We start from the raw sequence: 19391 nt of genomic DNA, 5'->3' as shown, positions 1-19391 counted from the left end.
AGATACTGATATTTACAGTAACTTGCAATTCCAAGTTTTATAGAAACTGGACAAATAGTTTTTTCTAGACAGAAGTAAAAATGGGTGTCATACAGACATACATAAGTCATACAGACATACATAAAACATCTCATCAGACGCCCATATTCTGGTGTTCTCAACAGCTTAAGAATGTAATACCAAGGTCTGGCAATGATAACTGGAGAAGTGGTTCTCTATCTAAAACTAGATTCGATGAGTGCTTCCACAAAATGCAGAAATAAACAGAACATTCTTTCTTGTGTATGGACAAAATGGTGTCCTACCCTAAAAACAGTTCCATGCTGACTCCATCAGATTCCCTACTGTGTCCCCTTATCCCAATAAGCTTCCGCTGGGTCCATGATGCCTGTGACTGCGCTGCCATTCACTGCTTTGCCTTCCCTGCAAGTAGAAGAAAGAACCCATCACATCATTCACTCAGCACTGAATCTCACAAGTTGTTTTCATCTTGTTCGCTTTAGAAGACATCACAAAGGGCTTATTTAATGTACAGGGGTGAACATGGGTTGAGCACTAAAACCACTGGTAACTGGTAGCATAATGGAAATCCAAGGAAGTTAATCAACCATTATCTGAAATTTTGCTGTACTTTAAAACACAAATTATTTAATTGTGTAAGCTGAAGGTGAGGCTTATTTTTCCTGCTACTTCCTTCCTGTTTAACAGGTAATAGACTCTCATCTGGATCTTGTGTTCTATGCTGCAAATAAGAAAACCATGTGTTGTCAATTGGGGCATGAATACCTGTAACACAGGAACAACTTTTATATAAAAGCGCTGTGTGCTAAACCTAGTCAAATTAAAAAGTCTGGGAAAAGCAAAGGAGAATGGGCAACCGTTTTGTTTTTAAGTTGTGAGGAAATACATGACCTGTTTTTATCATTAATGTTAGTAAAAAATAAAACAATTTTTCCTGTCAGTCTATAGTTATGACAAAATGTTTTGCATCATGCTCAACTGGAGATCGGGGCCTGATGTTTCTATCGTGCACCTCAAACCAGTTACCCACAGTTCCAGCATGGTGAATGGGAGCAATATCATCTTGAAAGTTGCCATCACAAGTTTCAGCATTTTTGTGTAGACTTGATCAGGCAACGCATGTCCTTTCATTTATACTGGATCAAAATAATTTCATACTGTAAATTCCAGTTCCACACTTATAAAAGAAACCTCTGATACGAATACAATATCCCATCAGTAATCTGCCTGCGCTCCCTGTGCAGATGTTCCCTCCATGGCCCGTGGCTCTATCGAGTGCCTTTTGATTAATCTCCCAGAATGTTCCAACCATATGATAGCATTGTATGATAAGAAGATTAAAAGAAAAGTGGTATTATTTATTATCATTCATGTGTTTCACCTTTGCCACGGTTCAGTACAAAACATCCATCCAACAGCAGGACTGCATTAGTGAAATATCAGTATCTTTAGAACAAGATTTATATTAAAACCCTGGAGAAAGACTTAGCTGCCCCTAAGCTAGAGTAGAGAAGAAAAAAAACTATTTCTGTCTCTATTGAATACAAACACCAGCAAATGTTCAGCATTAAATGAGTACTAAGTGAGACATTGATTTTAATTTTATTAAATTTGTTTTTATTTTTACACTACAATTCAGATTTAGTGTTTTGAAGTGATGTTTATACAGTAATTAGAAAATAATTGAACTAAGATGCAAGAAATGAAAGAGTTATGATTACAACAAGTTATATCTACAATGACATAACAGTAGTGCAATAGTGCAAGGATAGTGCATCAGCTGAGGGTCCAGAAACACAATGCTTAGGTCAGGTAAGTCTAGGGCATCGGGGAAGATCAGGAGATCTGCAAGTGCAGTCTAAGCAGGTTTTTCCCCAATTTGGCTGTTAAATGCATTTTCTCCACTAACCATGCAAAAGAAAACAGTAGTCCATTTATTTATTCTAATAAAACGTAACTGTTACACACTTCCAGTGTATGTTTAAAAATGCAATGTACAACAAGAATATAGCATTTACATTTCAAGACCACGTCACTGACATACTTCGTATACAATATTCAAGCACATCGTATAGACATAATTTGCTCAACTTAATTAAATGGCCGACAAAATAATTATTATATAACCATGTGATGAGTGAAAGGGATATCGGTCTGTGATTCAGCCTCCCGACAGTAGATGGCATCAAACCAACTCAGGACTTCCCTTACCAAGATCTCGTGACCATGGCAAAACTCATCTTTTTGAGGGGCGGCACCTTGGTGAGGGGCAGAAGTACGAGTATGTAAATTCCAGCCACTGGAGTCAAGTGAAGGATAAGGACACTTGTCAGTTGGGGATTGGTGTTCCACTGACTACAGAAGCGGGACATTACATACTAAAGGGAACATACTACTGTGTTCGGGGTTGGTCCGAAAGTAAAACAGGAGGAGTAACGGGTGGAGGGAGAGACTAGTTTGATGCAGCGGGATTTTAAAAAAAAAATACTAACATTTCTTTTGTCTTTTTTTGTTTATGTATGGTTCGCCATGACGATTAAAGACGAGTTCTCACGGTCTGTTTTGGATTTCACCCCTGCACTCCTTCCCTCACACCATTTTGTTTTCTTTTGTTATTTAATTATTTTGTTGTGTATAGTTAATAAAAATAAATTATTTTATTTCTGTACACAAAAATTACTGTCTGGACATTCCATTTAATACACTCTCCCCTCACAAACCACCTTACAAGCAAAAAGACAGTAAACGAGCATGTCTGTGCTGGGGATAATATAGGCATACAGGTGTGCAGTGTCTTCTGGGAATTGTAGTTTATCTGGTACACGCTAAAAGGTGTTTCCAATCAACAGAAATGCAGAAGAAAACTAAAATTCATGTAATCCACGCATGTCAATAACGGCGGCTCTGCTTTTTAATTTTGGTTTAATGGGAGTAAACAGTCAAAGGATTTTCCACGGTATCGTGTTGTCTACCGTTATGATGGATTTCTTTTTTGTTTGGTCAGTATCTCCTTCAATTTCACTCATCATTGGCTTACTCAGTAAAGTAGTGCTTTCAGCAGCAGGTGGGAGGATTTGAGTTCCAGTAAAAAGCAGAGATGAGACTATGTCATCTGCCATTGCTAGTACTATCTTGAGTGTGGTTATAGCAGATAGGAGTTTATAACAGAGCCTTGCCTCCTCTGAGGCGTCAGAACTACTGTTATTATAGGACTGTTGAATCAGGGTTTATGTTAAAATGCCATTTTTTCTTGCTTTAGACAATATCTTTGTTTTTGTTTTATTGAACATTATTATATGATAATGCTACACAATTTATATATATATATATATATATATATATATATATATATATATACACACACACACACACACACACACACACACACACACACAGACACACATACACACAGTACTGTGAAAAAGTATTTGCCCATCTGACTTTCTGCATTTTTGCATATTTTTGACACTGAATGTTATCAGATCTTCAACCAAAATCTAATATTAGATAAAAGGGACCCTGAGTGAACAAATAACACAAAGTGTTGATACTTATTTCATTTCTTTATTAAAGAAAGTTATGCAACACCCAATGCCCCCGTGTGAAAAAGTAATCCCCTTTAGACTCAATAACTGATTACTCCACCTTTAGCAGCAATAACTGCAACCAAACGCTTCCTGTAGTTATTGATCAGTCTCTCACAGCACCGTAGAGGAATTCTGGCCCACTCTTTCATGAAGAACTGCTTCAACTCAGTGACATTTGTGGGTTTTCGAGCATAAACTGCTCGTTTCAGGAGCTGCCACAACATCTCAATGGGGTTTAGGTATAGACTTTGACTAGGCCATTCCAAAACTTTAAATATCTTGTTTTTCAACCATTCTGATGAAGACTTGCTTGTGTGTTTCGGATAATTGTCTTGCTGCATGACCCAGCTGTGCTTCAGCTTCAGCTCACAGATGGATGGCCTGACACTCTCCTATAGAATTCTCTGATAAGAAGCACAATTCATGGTTCCTTCAATGACAGCAAGTTGTCCAGGTCTTGAAGCAGCAAAGCATCCCCAAACCATTGGTATGAAGTTCTTACTGTGGAGTGCAGTTTTGTGTTTTCAACAGACATAATAGGGCCAAAAAGTTCCACTTTTGACACATCTGTCCATAGAACATTGTTCCAGAACTCTTGAGGATCATCCAGGTGCTTTTTGGCAAACTTGAGACGAGCATTCATGTTCTTCTTAGTGAGCAGTGGTTTCCGCCTTTTTTCCAGAGGTCTTCGGGAATTTCTTTTGATCGTGGCATGATGTGTCTCTAGAACCTGTGTGCTGACAACGTCACTCTGATGGTAAGGGCCAAAGTTAGTCAGATTTATATTGAGCAGGGCTGACCCAAATCAGGCCTGACTGTTAATCAAAGTATTCAAACAGCTGACCCTAATTATCCCTTTAACTGGGTTGAGTTCACTGGGGGGGGGGGGGGCAATAACTTTTTCACACCTGAAGATTGCATGTTTGATTACCTTGCACACCAAACAAATGAAAGAAGCACCAAACTGTGGTGTCATTTTTTTCTCTCAGACTCCCTCTATATATTACTACAACCCAAAAAACCAAATTCAAGGTGAAAAATTTACAAAAATGCAGAAAATCAGACCGGGGGCAAATTCACAGTACTATATATATATATATATATATATATATATATATATATATATATATATATATATATATATATATACACATACACACACACACACACACACTGAGTGTACAAAACATTAGGAACACCTGCTCTTTCCATGAAATAGACTGACGAGGTGAATCCAGGTGAAAGCTATGATCCCTTATTGATGTAACTTGTTAAATCCATTTCAATCAGTGTAGATGAAGAAGGATTTTTAAGCTTTGACACAATTCAGACATGTATTGTGTATGTGTGCCATTCAGAGGGTAAATGGGCAAGACAAAAGATTTAAGTGCCTTTGAACGGGGTATGGTAGTAGGTGCCAGACGCGCCACTTTGAGTGTGTGCAATGCTGCTGGGTTTTTCATGCTCAACAGTTTCCCGTGTGTATCAAGGATGGTCCACCACCCAAAGGACATCCAGCCAAAGGCAGGCCAGTGGTCGAAAATGGCTCATTGATGAAAGGTGCCAAAGGAGGCTGGCATGAATTGTGCAGAGCAACAGATGGGCTATAGTTAGTCAACTGACAGTCCAGTACAACATTGGTGCCGAAAGACCCATAAAAGAATGCACAACTCGTCGTACCTTGACACGAATGGGGTATGGGAATGGGGGACCTAACAGAGTTCCACTTCCTTCAGCAAAACACAAGAAACTGCGGTTGCAGTGGGCTAAGGAACAAAAACTTTGGACACTGGAGGATTGGAAAAACATTTCCTGGTCTGATGAATCCCGGATCCTGCTGTTTCAACACCTTGTAGAGTCCATGCCCCAACGAACTGAGGATGTTCTGAGGGCAAAAGGGGGTGCAACCCAATATTAGGAAGGTGTATATATATATATATATATCCACTTTGAAATTTTAAGGAGACACTGCCTCCCTTGCCTCCTTTTAAGGTGCCTCCACTGCTATGTAAAGTACGTCTCAAAATACAAACCAAACATGTTTTTCATTTTCAATTTAAAACAAGATATAAAATTAAAGGAAATCTGTCAGCAACATTGCTTTCAGAAACTGCATTGCAAATCCAGAGTCACTTCACCTGGAGATGGAAATTGTCCCCGCCCGTTCTGGGCCTTCTTTCTTGTCACTAACGTACCAGCTGCTTCCCCTAATGACTGCAGCCAGAGACCAAAAGACAGGGACACTGTAATGACTCAGGAAACTGTAGTTGAAATCTGTTAAAGCTAGTGCAATTTTAGTGTGATAGTGCAGTACAGTACCAGAAATTACATTTCTAAATACAAGGGGTTCACATAATAATTATGAGTACCAGCAGAAATGGTTTGGTACTCACCAAAATTACTCACCATCATCCTAGTCGCTGACTAGCTCAACCTCCTACTCCGACAGGTCAAACAATTGGGATGTCAAGGATCAGGGGTGCAAATCTGGACTTAATTCTAGAGCCAGGGTACCTCAAATTTTATTATTATTATTATTATTCGGTAGTTATAGTTATAATTTTGATAGTTTCTCATTGGGTCAGGTCTACTCAAATGACCCACCCACACTCATCCACATACACAGGAGAGAAGGACTGTGTCGTGTAAGAAGTTGTAAAGGGAGCTTGATTAGGGCAGTATTTAATAATTTAGCACCATCATAATAATATAGCAATCATCACTCATTCTGTTTATTTCAATAGCCTACCACCAACTTCCAGCCCAGGGATCCAAAAGCAAAAAACAGAACACTTCTTCACTTTATTAGTGTTGCTGAACACGTTAGCTTGACGGCACAAGGCATATTATTAAACTCACGTTTAATTGTAATGGCTCTCAAGCATCGACACCTCCTCTCAACCACGCTCGGTTTGGGAAACGAAGCGTCAGAGAGCTTCCACTAAGCCATTTCGTATAACTACATCCCTCTTTTCTCTTAATGGACAGCTAAATCGAGATCCCATCTATTATTGGTTTCAAGTGTCCATCAAAAGAACATTACTGATGTTATGAACTGGAATGATTCTCCCTATAGCTCGCAATTTTTTTTTTTTTAAAAACCTTGAACCAGCCAATGATAGCGCTAGCAGGGAAATTTTAGAAATTGGAACCCTCCAGCATTATGTGAAATATTGGTTGGTATTTAATTATGGTCAGCGATAATAAGCTTAGTTACCCGGAGATCGTTGACAGATCCCAGAGACCTTAAGATGCAATAGAAAATTGGGAGGTTAGGCAGGTATTGATCACAGCCAGAGAATATGCTTGACCTTACAAACGCGAGCACCCTTGCTGCCTATATGAAAAATGTTTCCCTGTTAAAAATTTACTGACGGTACACATTTGAGTCTTAAAAACAATATGGAAGTCTGCATTTTTTTTTTTTACTGATTATTATGTTATCTACTACTTTTAGAGCCAACTAGATATCAGACAGCCACTAGGAACCAGATGAATGGGTCGAATGGCCACCTCTCATTCAGAGCCTTTCTCATGATCAAAATGAGGAAATAATTATTTTCCATGTTTTATTTTCTTATTAGCAAGGCTTTCTTGTATCCAAAGCTTGTGTACAGTAAAACACCTTCACAGTACTTTCTTTAAATCCTGTCATCCCCATAAGACAGCGTTCTCTGTGTGTGTTTGAGAAGTGTTTAACTGGCCTGGCAATCTTGCCATCTCAGTTTGTTCAATCCTTGCAGACAGCTGAGAGAGCCCATTCTTCCCAGTTTCTTCTGTTCACCAGCCAACCCTTGCAACATCCCAGCTTGTGAATGGAGATGGGTCAAACTGATTTGCTACATCACCTCGAAAACAAACCCCGGCCCTGTCCTGTTGTGGCACTCCAACCCCCCCTCCCACCCCCTTCTCTTGAACATGGGCAGCTGACATTAACAAAAGTGAACATTTTGTTTTATTGGAGCCCTCCAGGGCTGCCGATATTATTCACACACAAAAATAAGGTTTTCAATCAACGTATTTTCACTGAGATCCCATGACAACATTAATTCTGAGGACACACTCAGAAAAGTATTTTAAGTTCTCAGAGCTAATGAACAGAGTTATTATATAGATTTAGATTTTTTCTATACTGCAGGCCTAGAAACATACAGCTAGTCCCTGATTTGGGTACTAGATTCCAGCTATTTACAGCGCTATACTGTACATGCTCAGTTGAGTGAGGTGCTAAATCAAATCAGGGTTTAAATTAACTGGTCAATACCCGCCAGAGACGGTTTAAAAAATAGTTGACAAGCAGAAACTGAAGACATCAGTTTGACTGGCAGCAAAAGATCTGTGATGGGCAGCCAGAAACATTGTCACTAACAAGAGCGAATGAGTGTGCCTCTAATATGCCGTTGGACTACGCCCTTTAAAAGGCACACGCGATTGAACGAGAGTGATTTGTCAGTTCTGGCCTTAGCGCATGCTTGTTAACAAAGCAAGTCACCGATAGGCTGATTCAATCCATGCTGGACTGAAGAGGTGTGATTGTTAACTTTATTTTCATCCATGATTCTGAATGACTGTGTCTCGTGTGTTAGCTGAAAGCATAAAGCAAGTGCAGTTTATTTTTGTATGATTTTTACATGTTCTCTTTAGTCCAGAGCTGTCAGTCTAGTCTTATGTAAGTTTGCACACCCTCCTATCTTTCCAGTACAAAATGCTTTAATTAACACTGATATTGTACCTGTAGTTTTCAGTTACAATAAGAAATAATTGAATTATGAATGACTTTTAAAAAAATTTAAATACTTTTGAAAGTAAATTGTTATAAACTAAAGATTTTCTGCTTAATTAAAAAATAAGGCTGCTTTGATATATAGAATATATATAATATATATATATATATATATATATATATATATTGTAAACGATCCTCGCACTCACGGAGTTCGTTGCCCCTTTAAGATAGACCCAAGACACAAAAATTGATTTTTTACGGCGCTGACGCGCACTTTTTAATAAACACAGAAATGAAAACAAAACAAACGCCTAGCTCCCTCTTGGAGCTCTGACTAAACATAGACTGGTTCCTCACTAAACCACAGGACGGCTAAGCCGTTTACCTGACAAACACCAAAACGGGCTTCTCTCAGCACTCTCTTCAATACGACTGGACACACACGCAGTCGGGCTCTTCACTCAGCAGCCCCGATCAGTCTGGCTGCCTCTTTTAAATACCCTGCACCTGTCTCTAATTTATAATTACGATCAGGTGCCGAGGATTAACTAAATCATTAAAACAATTACACAATTAAACCCCATAACACCCAAATGTGCATTCTCACAAGGTTTTTAGCAGGGAAGGATTTTAACCCCCTCCCTGGTACCTTACAATATATATATATATATATATATATATATATAATATATATATAATATATATATATATTATAATATATATATATATATAGGGGGTTAAAATCCATCCCTTCCCTGCTAAAAACATGTGGGAATGCACTTTTGGGTGAGCGGGCTAATTGCTTAATTGTTTTATTGTTTAGTAATCCCCTGCACCTGGTGCTACTTGTAAATTGGAGCCAGGTGCAGGGTATTTAAGAGAGGCAGCCAGCCTGTTCCAGGCTACTGCTGAGAAAAGAGTGTGTGTGTGTGTGTGTGTGTGTGTGTGTGTGTGTGTGTGTGTGTGTGTGTGTGTGTTGTGTGTGTGTGTGTGTGTGTGTGTGTGTGTGTGTGTGTGTGTGTGTGTGTGTGTGTGTGTGTGTGTGTGTGTGTGGTGTGAGAGAGAGAGTGTCACTCTAGTTTGTTATGCATTCCAGGTATTGGTTTGTGTAGGCAAAACAGCCGTCCTGCGTGTTAGTTTTTTGTTTGTTTAGTGTTCAGAGTTAGGTTTTTGTTTGTTTTGTTCAATTTTGTGTTATTAAAAGTGTGCGTCGGCGCTAAATCAATTCCACTTCTGTGTCCTGGGCCTATCGTAAAGGGGCAATGAACGTGAAAAGTGAGTGGATCTCTCTCTCTCTCTCTCTCTCTCTATCTCTCTATCTCTCTATCTCTCTCTCTCTCTCTCTATCTATATATATATATATATATATATATATATATATATATATATATATATATATATATATATATATATATATATATATATTCCTTTTTTTTTTCTGGTAACTTTTTCATATAGGCTTATTTTTTCTCCATAACAATGTGCACGTGTATCGCTAGTAGTGGACAGGCGTTAGACAAATGATGACTACGTTTTGTGTTGTGAAGGGTAAAACATTTAGTGACCAGTCACTGTGCAGCAGTTTCTCCTAGCGGAAATGCTGGGCTTGCTTTGTTATTGGGTTGTTTTGGGTGTCCATCATGCGGAGAGTACAAGTGATGTCAAAGGGACTGAACTTAGGGAAGGTCCTTATGTCTCGTTGCATGAAAAACTGATACGTTTGCATAAAATCAACAAGAAAGTACAAAACAACAATCCTACTGATCTAGATACTGCTATATTTTCTGATTGTTTAAATTAAACCCGGGGGGAACACAATTTAATGTTAACCAGTGTTTAACACCGGTCACAAATACTGGTTTGTGTGTAGCCTTCACACACACAGAGTATTCCAACTAAGTTTTAGCACATTTGGATAAGTTGTTTTATTGATATAGGTAAAAAAAAAAGTATGACCACACCTCCCCATATTCAGGTTTATGTGCACGCATCTGTACTTTGTGAACAGCAAGGCCAATGAGCCTTGGTTATCCCTCTTTATCAAAGTGTATGAAGACACCATATGCTGTCAGTTTCAGCAATAACTTGACAGTGGCAACAATGCAACTCCTGCAATTACCTGACCAGCACTAATCCTGGGCTACTTTACCTAAGGTAAGAAAGAGAAATGACAAGTGCTTTCTGGGGTCTGCCATACCAGCTATAATCACTCAGTAATACCACAGTAACTTAAATCCATTGGAAAACCCATTAACTATTTGAATATTTCCAGACCACTGAACACATGCAAATCAAGGACTATATCATTTACGCACTATTTAAAAAAAAAAAAAAAAAAAAAAAAAGCGCCACTGTTGTCAGTCAACTGGCAAATTGTTAACTACCCTGCATTAAAGCCTGGCTCCAAAGATGGGTAGCAGTACAGCCCTGCAAGTGGTCAGAAGTATTAAGGGTCAAAATGGAATTTCATGAAATTTTCAATACAAATGAGTTCCTTCACGATCATTTACAAAACAACTGTTTTTATCACAATACAGTAAAGTTACGAACATCTTGGGAATGGAGGCTGTTCATAACTCTGAAAATGAGTTTTCAATGGTATTAATAAATGTGGACACCTCACTGCTATCTACAGCCTTAATGTTCCTACTAAAGTTGCCTATACTTGCTTTGAAATCTACCTCACCTTTGTCTGGATACATTTGTTTGTACAGTAATTTTTGCCCACTTCATGACCAGTACTTACTTATAGGACTGCCAAACTGGTTGAATTGTACAGTATCGGGCGATTGCATACCTCCAGCTGGAAGTGGAGTGTTCAGTTGGCCAGCCAGTTTGTAAGTTTGGTGTTTGTAACTCTGAGGTTCTACTGTTTACTAAAGATTAGTCTATTTAAAGCTCTATTACAGCTATGTCATTTTCTGTCATTGTTGATTTTATATATATATATATATATATATATATATATAAACATTTACTAAAATAAATAAAACAAATATAATTCCTATTGGACTGCAGAATCTCATTGCCCAAGCAGTCTTCCATTTCCCCACATTGAACTACTTAGAAATAAACAGGAAGTTCTGATGCATGAAAGGGAACACATAGGTTCATTTTTAAACGCCTACACAGAATGCCCCAAAAAAGTACCTAAGTTCCATTTTAAAACAAAATAGTTATTGGAAACATGTGAAGACAATAGTCAGCCTCCTCACAATTTGACAAACAGCTCTCTAGATAAATTGAAAATGTAAAAATAATAAAGTGTTTAAAAATAAGAAAAAGTGTTCACAGGAAACTAGTGGTGCAATCGGAACCTAATTGTTTTATCGATTATCATACACGCATTATCAACAATAAATTGATGCATACATTTTATTTTTCAAAACCAAGAACATTAGAATTTGTATCAGAAGATCAACAATAGTTAAACTACAAGGCACAACTTATATTCAAATGAGAACATGTTTCATTAAAAAAGGGACTTGATTACAATTACCAACTGAAAAAATGTGTTGTATATGTCCGTACCATATGAGCCTTTAAGACTTCAATAATAACAAATGAACACTATTTTTTTTTTTGTAACAAGTCATTTGATCTGCAATATGACTTATAGGATTTCTACACGAAATACAATAAAATGCTAAACGTTGCTTTTTCGTTCTCCCTTGCCTTACCCCAAAAGAATACCAAATATTAGATTCTTAAAAAACAAGAGAATAAATAAAAAAAAGTGTAGCTTTAATTTTTAAAACAGGAAAATGTAAATATTTAACTGATGTGACTTGTCCAACACGAATCCAGACACCAAAACGTTTGTATCCTAGCAACATGCGCCTTTATGAATGATGCCTCCTTTGCTTCTCCTGTTTTTTCAAGTAGTGGTATTAGGGAAAACAATTTAGACTGATTAAATCAGAAAAGAATGAGATTATTGAGCATTTCCCAGGCAAGGAACAGAAACACAGATGAGAAGTAAATTTGGGAAGGTACTTTATTTATACACTTCTACACGCACAGACAGTATCCTCCCCAAATTACTGTAGGCAAAACTCACCACTATATCCGAGCTGCAGTCCGACACACTCATTCCTACATAAATTCCACCATATCTCCTCACAAAGCCACACTAGCTATTTGTGTTGGGCTGGGGAAATCACAGCTCACACACTATTAAGTAAGCATGTCAATGCGCTAAGGTCACACAACCAGGGGAAGCTCATTTGCCAGTTAAATTTACAGCTGGCAGCCTGTTCCAAGGGCTTCCTGCCAGTTGCCAATGGTGACTTGAAAGTGTCCGCTTGCATGCTGGCGTTAAAATGTTCAAGCCAGGGGGTTGATGGTGTTGGGTGGATAACAGTTAGCTATTGCCCATGTCTTTAAAGCCATTCTCCTCTGGAGGCCAAATTTGAAATGCAGCTAGTCACACATGAAAAGAATTGGAAGGTTTCAATCTAGCCGCCAGTAGAGGAGAGCCCCACACAATACAGCACTGTCAATCTCTGCTTGTCAGAGGCCCAACCCTGAATGGGCTTGGTTTGAATGAATGAATGCTGTCCTGTTCTAGATTATTTTCTCAGATCACTTATATTGTAGAACATTCTGGAAGCAGAGGAGTCTGATCAGGCCAGAAATGCTCATCTGGTTCCTAGTACTTAGCTGATTGACCTCAGAACAAAGATCCTGCATCAACAACACAGCTTGGCAACCATTTCCATACATTCCCCAATCTCCCTTTAAGAAACTGATCAACACATATTGGACCACTTTGTGCCTTAATTAGGATTAAAAGAGCATTTTACTATCTGTGGCTATGTTCCTGTTCTCATACTATTTAAAATTGATTGCGTGTGTGGCATATTCAAATCATCAGTTAAATCATACAATCACTATTTTGCCTATTTTGACAATTTCCAGTTACAGTGGTTTGATTTCATATGCACATCAAATCAAAATGTTTGGATAAATATGCACACTACTGTATAACAACTAGAAAAATGGACATCAAACTAGCCCAGCCAAATCTTTATGCTTCAATTATATTTTATCTGTTTATTGTTCGTTTATTACCTGGCCGTTCTCCTTCTGTTAAATTGGCAGCATGAAGAAACTGCCACCCTAAATTAGGTAACAGGATTATGTAACAGGATAGTGCTGTGGCACCAGCTGTTATTGGCAGGAAAGAGAGACTCAGAGGGCAAGAAGCTGCAGTTTAAGCATGTATGTGCATGTTTAATTCACAAACACAGAGGAACAAACAAACTGGGCACAGGAGCCAAAATAAAAAGAATACACAAAACAATACAATCAATGCCTGTAAGCTGGGCATTTGCATTTGCCTTCACTCCACGCACGCAGGCAAGCACAGTTATCAACGCCCCTAAACTCCCTTCCTCTCAAACAAAGGATTTTGCTCCCCTTTACACATGTGTCCACTCCCCAATTAGCACTCAATTACCAAATTGAGGAATGACCACATCTGTGATTGCTAGCAGGGACAGAATTAACCCCATCCCTGCCAACCTTACATTCCCACACACACTATTTACACAACAAGGCTTTTACCTTGCCAGAGAGAGACAAACTAGGAAAGAGAGGATGGAAAACCAAGGATTGGCAATGTATTGGTTTTCGTGTAGATGGTAAATGCTACGGACATAAAATGTTAACAGTAATTTTAATTAACAAGCACATTTTAGTTGGGAATTACTTCTATTAAAAAAATCAGTAGTGATTTATTATTATTATAGTCTTAAAACAGTGTTCACATTTGAATATAAGTTGTGCCTTGCTGTTTAACTATAATGCACAGCAGTGTTTTTACTTATTGGATCTTCTGGTACAAATGCTAATGTTTATTCTTGATTTTGAAAAAAAAAAATGTTGATGCATCGATTACTGTCAATAAATGTGTATGTGATAAACAAGTAAGAAATTAGTTTCGGATTTAACTATGTTGTCCAATTACCATTTATGAATTCCTTCACGAACCTTCTTCATCAACAATATTTTGGTAAAAATATTTGAGATCCCTCCATTCTCCAAGGAAGTTTCTACCGATGTATTGAATCGAACCCTAATTCTAACTAGGGCTGATGGAGTCCCAATTCAAACCTGTGTGATCCTGCTCGCTGCTTATGGAAATAAAAGGGAACAACTGAAATTCACTTTCAACTCAGTCCCTGGATATGTGGCCTAAGACTAGACCAAACAGAACTGGACCGGGCCTCATGGGTACCACTTGACTACTGCCGGTTTCAATCAACCCTTACTACCGGTGTTCATTTCAGTCAAGTTCCTTAAGTCAGGTTAGATAATCCTGTGTAAACTTAAATTATATCAATTTAAAACACAAGATAAGAAAAAAATTACGAATGAGAGGAGGCCATTCAGCATATCGGTGCTCATTCATTTCCTTGTAGCTGATTGATCCCAGAACTTTGTCAGGTCATGTCTTAAAGGATCCTAACCCATTCTATCCACTCACCACTCTGTGTAAAAACCGGTCTATTGCCCTCTATCCTCTAAGTCTGTCGCCACTTAAATTCCCAATATACCTTCTGATTTCCAGCTATGTCCTCATACTACCTGTGAAAGAGGGAGGGGGGACTATCCATTGACAGAGAGACCAAGGACTCTGCAATGTCGCCCAGGCACCCAGGATTTATTTACAATTATAAATCTGCTTGGAAAACTCCTGCTCACTGATTGGTTAGCTGACTTCTATCAGCCTGTAGCAGGGTGGTAGGAAAGCCCTGCTTAAATGTATTTTGTTTATTTATTTTTAGAACGGGGTCTCCCCCTCCGCCCCTGCGTTATTTATGTATTATGATTTATTTATTGTATTTGTGTATATATTTATTGTATGACGGCGAAGCGCCATGCGTTTTGTTATTGTTTTGCAGCGTGGACGGGAAGCCCCATCCACATTAAAAAACTTGTGCAGAAGGTGGCCATCTCCCGAATTAATTAAGTGATTAATTTACAGCTAATCGGGAGATGGTCACCTGCATAAATACCGGCAGCTCTCTCAGTTCCGGGTGTTCGAGAGGCGGAACGAGAGCGGAGAGAGAAGAGGAAACGAAACTAAAAACGCTTAAAGGATCCGTGAAGGCTACTGCCCAGCCGGACCTTAACAGTTATTATTTGTGTTTGTGATTTGTTTTTGTTTAGCTCTTTTATTTCTGTGCTCGGTGAGCAGTGTTTCTTTTGTTTAAATATTTTATTTATTTTTGTTATTTAATAAATGGTGCATGTCGCGTTTTGTTGAAACTGCAGATACCTTTGTTGTGCTTCCTTCTTCTGGTCTGAGTCATGGCAAAGCCATTTCCTGCCATACGTGGTGCCAGCGGTGGGATCATCAGAGCCTCCTGGACTTTCACAAGGGTACTGCAGTTTAATTTTTTTTTTTATTATAATTTTTTTTTTTTTTGGAGGGAAGATGGGAGGAAGAAGAGGAAAGAGCTGGAGGAAGCAGCATTAGCAGCTGCAGAGGGACGTCGGTGGGGTCTATGTCATAGATGAGTGGTGCACTGGTTGTGGGGAGTTTGGCACATGGTGGCCATCTGCCCCTCCCAATATCTGGGAGAGGTGTTGGCTGCCCAGGTGAGCCTGGACCAGGCACCCTGGAGAACCCAGAAGAGCCAACACCCTCAAACTGAAGTAGAGGTGAGGAGGAGGCAGAGAGGAAGGAAGGCACAGGAGCAAGAGTGGTGCACAAACTGCATGCGCTATGGGCATGAGGAGCACCACTGCCTGGAGGTCTTCCAGGACATGGACCTGGAGTGGGTGGAGCCCAAACGTCTTGCGCCCGAGTGGGAGGAGCCCGAACGTCCACAGCCCAAGAGGGGGGAGACGGTGCATCCACAGACCAAGAGGGGGCAGACGGTACATCCACAGCCCAGGTACCCACCAGCAGAGGGAGCATACTTGCTGGTTCCGCCTCCACCGACGTGGGGGGACTGCTTGTCACTCCCACCTCCACCAGCAGAGGCAGAATGCCTGCTGGTTCCACCTCTGTGGGAGGACTGTGTGCAACTCCCACCTCCACCAACAGAGGGAGATAACCTGCTGGTTCCACCTCCACCTCAATGGGAGGACTGCTTGTCACTCCCACCTCCACCAGCAGAGGGAGAATACCTGCTGGTTTCCCCACTACAGCCAGAAGGGGAGGAGCCCCTGCCGCCTTCGCTGCCAGAAGGGGAGGAGCCCCTGCCGCCTTCGCTGCCAGAAGGGGAGGAGCCCCTGCCGCCTTCGCTGCCAGAAGGAGAGGAGCCCCTGCTGCCTTTGCCAGGAGCAGAGCAGCAGGAGCTGCCTCTGTTTCCACCACCACCAGAAGAAGAGCAGCAGGAGCTGCCTCTATCTCCACCACCACCAGGAGCAGAGCAGCAGGAGCTGCCTCTGTCTCCAACCCCGCTAGAGGGAGAGAAGCAGAAGCTGCTTCTCCCTTCAGCATTGGAGGGACCAGGGCAGGATGCTGCCAAACCTCCGCAGCCCCGGCATAGGTTGCTGAGGGGAGCACGGGGGAATAATGTCCGGCCACAGTGGCTGCGAAGATGGCCAAACCCCGCACCACAGCTAGGCCTGGCTCTCCTCCCACCGTCACCTCCCGAGGGTCCGCTGCTGCCCTGCCTATGTTTTGCAGCGTGGATGGGAAGCCCCATCCACATTAAAAAACCTGTGCAGAAGATGGCCATCTCCTAGATTAAGTGATTAATTTACAGCTAATCGGGAGATGGTCACCTGCATAAATACTGGCAGCACTCTCAGTTCCGGGTGTTCGAGAGGCGGAACGAGAGCGGAGAGAGATGAGAAAATGAAACTAAAAACGCTTAAAGGATCCGTGAAGGCTACTGCCCAGCCGGACCTTAACAGTTATTTGTGTTCGTGATTTGTTTTTGTTTAGCTGTTTTATTTCTGTGCTCGGTGAGCAGTGTTTCATTTGTTTAAATATTTTAATTATTTTTGTTATTTAATAAATGGAAAAACTGTTGAAAACTGGTATGAAGATTAATCTCCTTAACAGGACAAAGTATCAGTAATTCAACTTTCTTTAAAAGAAAAATGTCACAGTGAAATAACAGAACCAGAACTGAATCAACTTGAACTTGGCTAACAAAACCAAGAAAAGTTACCTTTCATTTACAGGGACCTATGAAATCCGCGTTGCAGAGAGCACAGACAGAATCGCGGAATTCAGAGAAAAAAACTGAATTAGGCACCCAAGGACATTGCCACAAAATCAGTTTAAACAAACAAAATAGATATGTGCTTGTGGAAGGGGTGTGGGTAATTCACTGACTAGGAGACAGACAGGTGTAACTGAAAACACCACACAGGTGCCCAGTTTTATTTTTAGGCCAGTTCTTATTTTTTTCCGGCAGAGGGCACTGTTGGCCGTGGGCTGCCTATCAACGATGATAGACAGCACCACGGAAATACCACAGCTGGTAAGCGAACAGCAAGTGCACTCGCAGGTGCTCAAAGAAATAATAATGAAAACAGAAGGCGAAAAGAACAAGGGAAAATAAAACAGTAATAAAACTACAAATAAAAGGTGCTGCACTCGGCAGCGTTATCCCGGTTGCCGCTACCCGCAAGACCCGGATCACCGTCCTATTCTGTCGGCTCCCTGCCTGCTCTACACAATAGTTCGGGGTCTGCCCAAGGGTTCCCCGCTATCACTTGTTCGCTGTTCTCAGCTGGTCTCTCCGTCCTCGACCAGCGCTTCCGCACACACACAGCGCGTCTACAAAGGCAGACCTGAGGAAACAGCAGAGCATTTTTTTTATGTAGGGCTAGCAATCTGCCAAGACTCGCCTCTCAGCCACTCAGAGAGGGGGAAAGTCCACACACCTACCTCCCCACCTCCTCGTGTCACTGCCATGACTCACAGGCGGTTGTTGGAAGGCTGCCACCCTCTTCCTGCAGTACTGTGAACACGCCAGCAGAGTCAGCACAGATCTCTCCCTGCTACAGTACTGTATAATTTTAACAATTACATTGAAATAGCACAGTGTTTGTATGACTACAGGCTTCAAGAAACATGTCATGGAATGCATGAAAAAAATATTTTTGCACCTCTCAGCCACCATACACGACTGTGGTTTTAACTGTAAAAAAGTGCTGGCTCTCGTGCCTCTTCACTTGCTAGCTACCGTTATCCCTTGGGGGAAAACAAATAACTACAAATTATTCTGAGCAGATAGTACTGTAATGACTACTGCAGAATGTAGCGCATTTCATAGTGCGCATTCATATAGCGCATTTTATAGTGGACCACCATCACAAAGAGCTTTACAAGATGCAGTGACAAGAAAATCCATAATACTTTAAATACAGAGAAATAATACATAACATACAATTTAAAAAAAGACACTGCATAATACATGAAATAGTAGCAGCAACATAGCAGCTAATAACAGATATTTAGGCTTTTATTTACACTGTCACTAAATTATTAATGAAAACATTAAATCTATTTTGAAATGTTATAGCACTTTGATTAAAACCGTTTTGAAAGGTTTTTTTTGTCAATTGTCAAGCATTTCTAGCTTCATCATTGCTGTCAATGTATCAAACACTTGCGGTTATAAAAACCACAAAACTAACAAATTACAGATTTTTAAAACCGAAAAATCCAAAATCAGGAAAAAAATAAATCCAAAAATTCAAAATAATAAAACAGATAACATGGTGTCCTACATTTCCTTTCTAAAGACTAGTTGAACATTGCTCTGGGAATTTTACGCCGGTTCCATAAAGAACCAAGATATCGATCAATACAGCACATCAAGATTTATAAATCTTATGGCCTTAGCTAATACTAGCAATACAGGAAAAGGAAACCAGTGGTTTTCAACCTTTTCATCTCAAGTACCAGTGTTTCCAGCAGGGACCACCAGTAACTGTGCAATCTAAATCACCACATAAACAGGTAGCTTTGGAATTTTGATTGACATCAGTGAAATTTAGTCCTGTGTGAACTTTCCGTTTCTTTTTATCTCAAATAATTATTTTCTCAGAAGTCATTTGATTATTTTACAGGACATTGG

At 40.1% G+C, this 19391-nt stretch overlaps 1 protein-coding gene across 1 annotated transcript in view; it reads right to left on the bottom strand.

The window, feature by feature from the left end:
- LOC121300999 (ankyrin repeat and fibronectin type-III domain-containing protein 1-like) overlaps positions 1–19391 on the bottom strand; it is a 271767-nt gene that overhangs the window by 238623 nt on the left and 13753 nt on the right. Inside the window, exon 3 of the mRNA XM_041230055.1 lies at positions 306–423. Coding sequence (XP_041085989.1) covers positions 306–406 — 101 coding nt within the window. The 5' untranslated portion in view covers positions 407–423. The remainder of the gene's footprint in view (positions 1–305; positions 424–19391) is intronic.

The sequence above is a fragment of the Polyodon spathula genome, chromosome 26 (genome assembly GCF_017654505.1).
Source record: "Polyodon spathula isolate WHYD16114869_AA chromosome 26, ASM1765450v1, whole genome shotgun sequence".
NCBI classification, from domain to species: Eukaryota; Metazoa; Chordata; class Actinopteri; order Acipenseriformes; family Polyodontidae; genus Polyodon; species Polyodon spathula.
The sequence above is the reverse complement of the archived record's forward strand: the minus strand, read 5'-3'. Positions and strand labels throughout refer to the sequence as shown.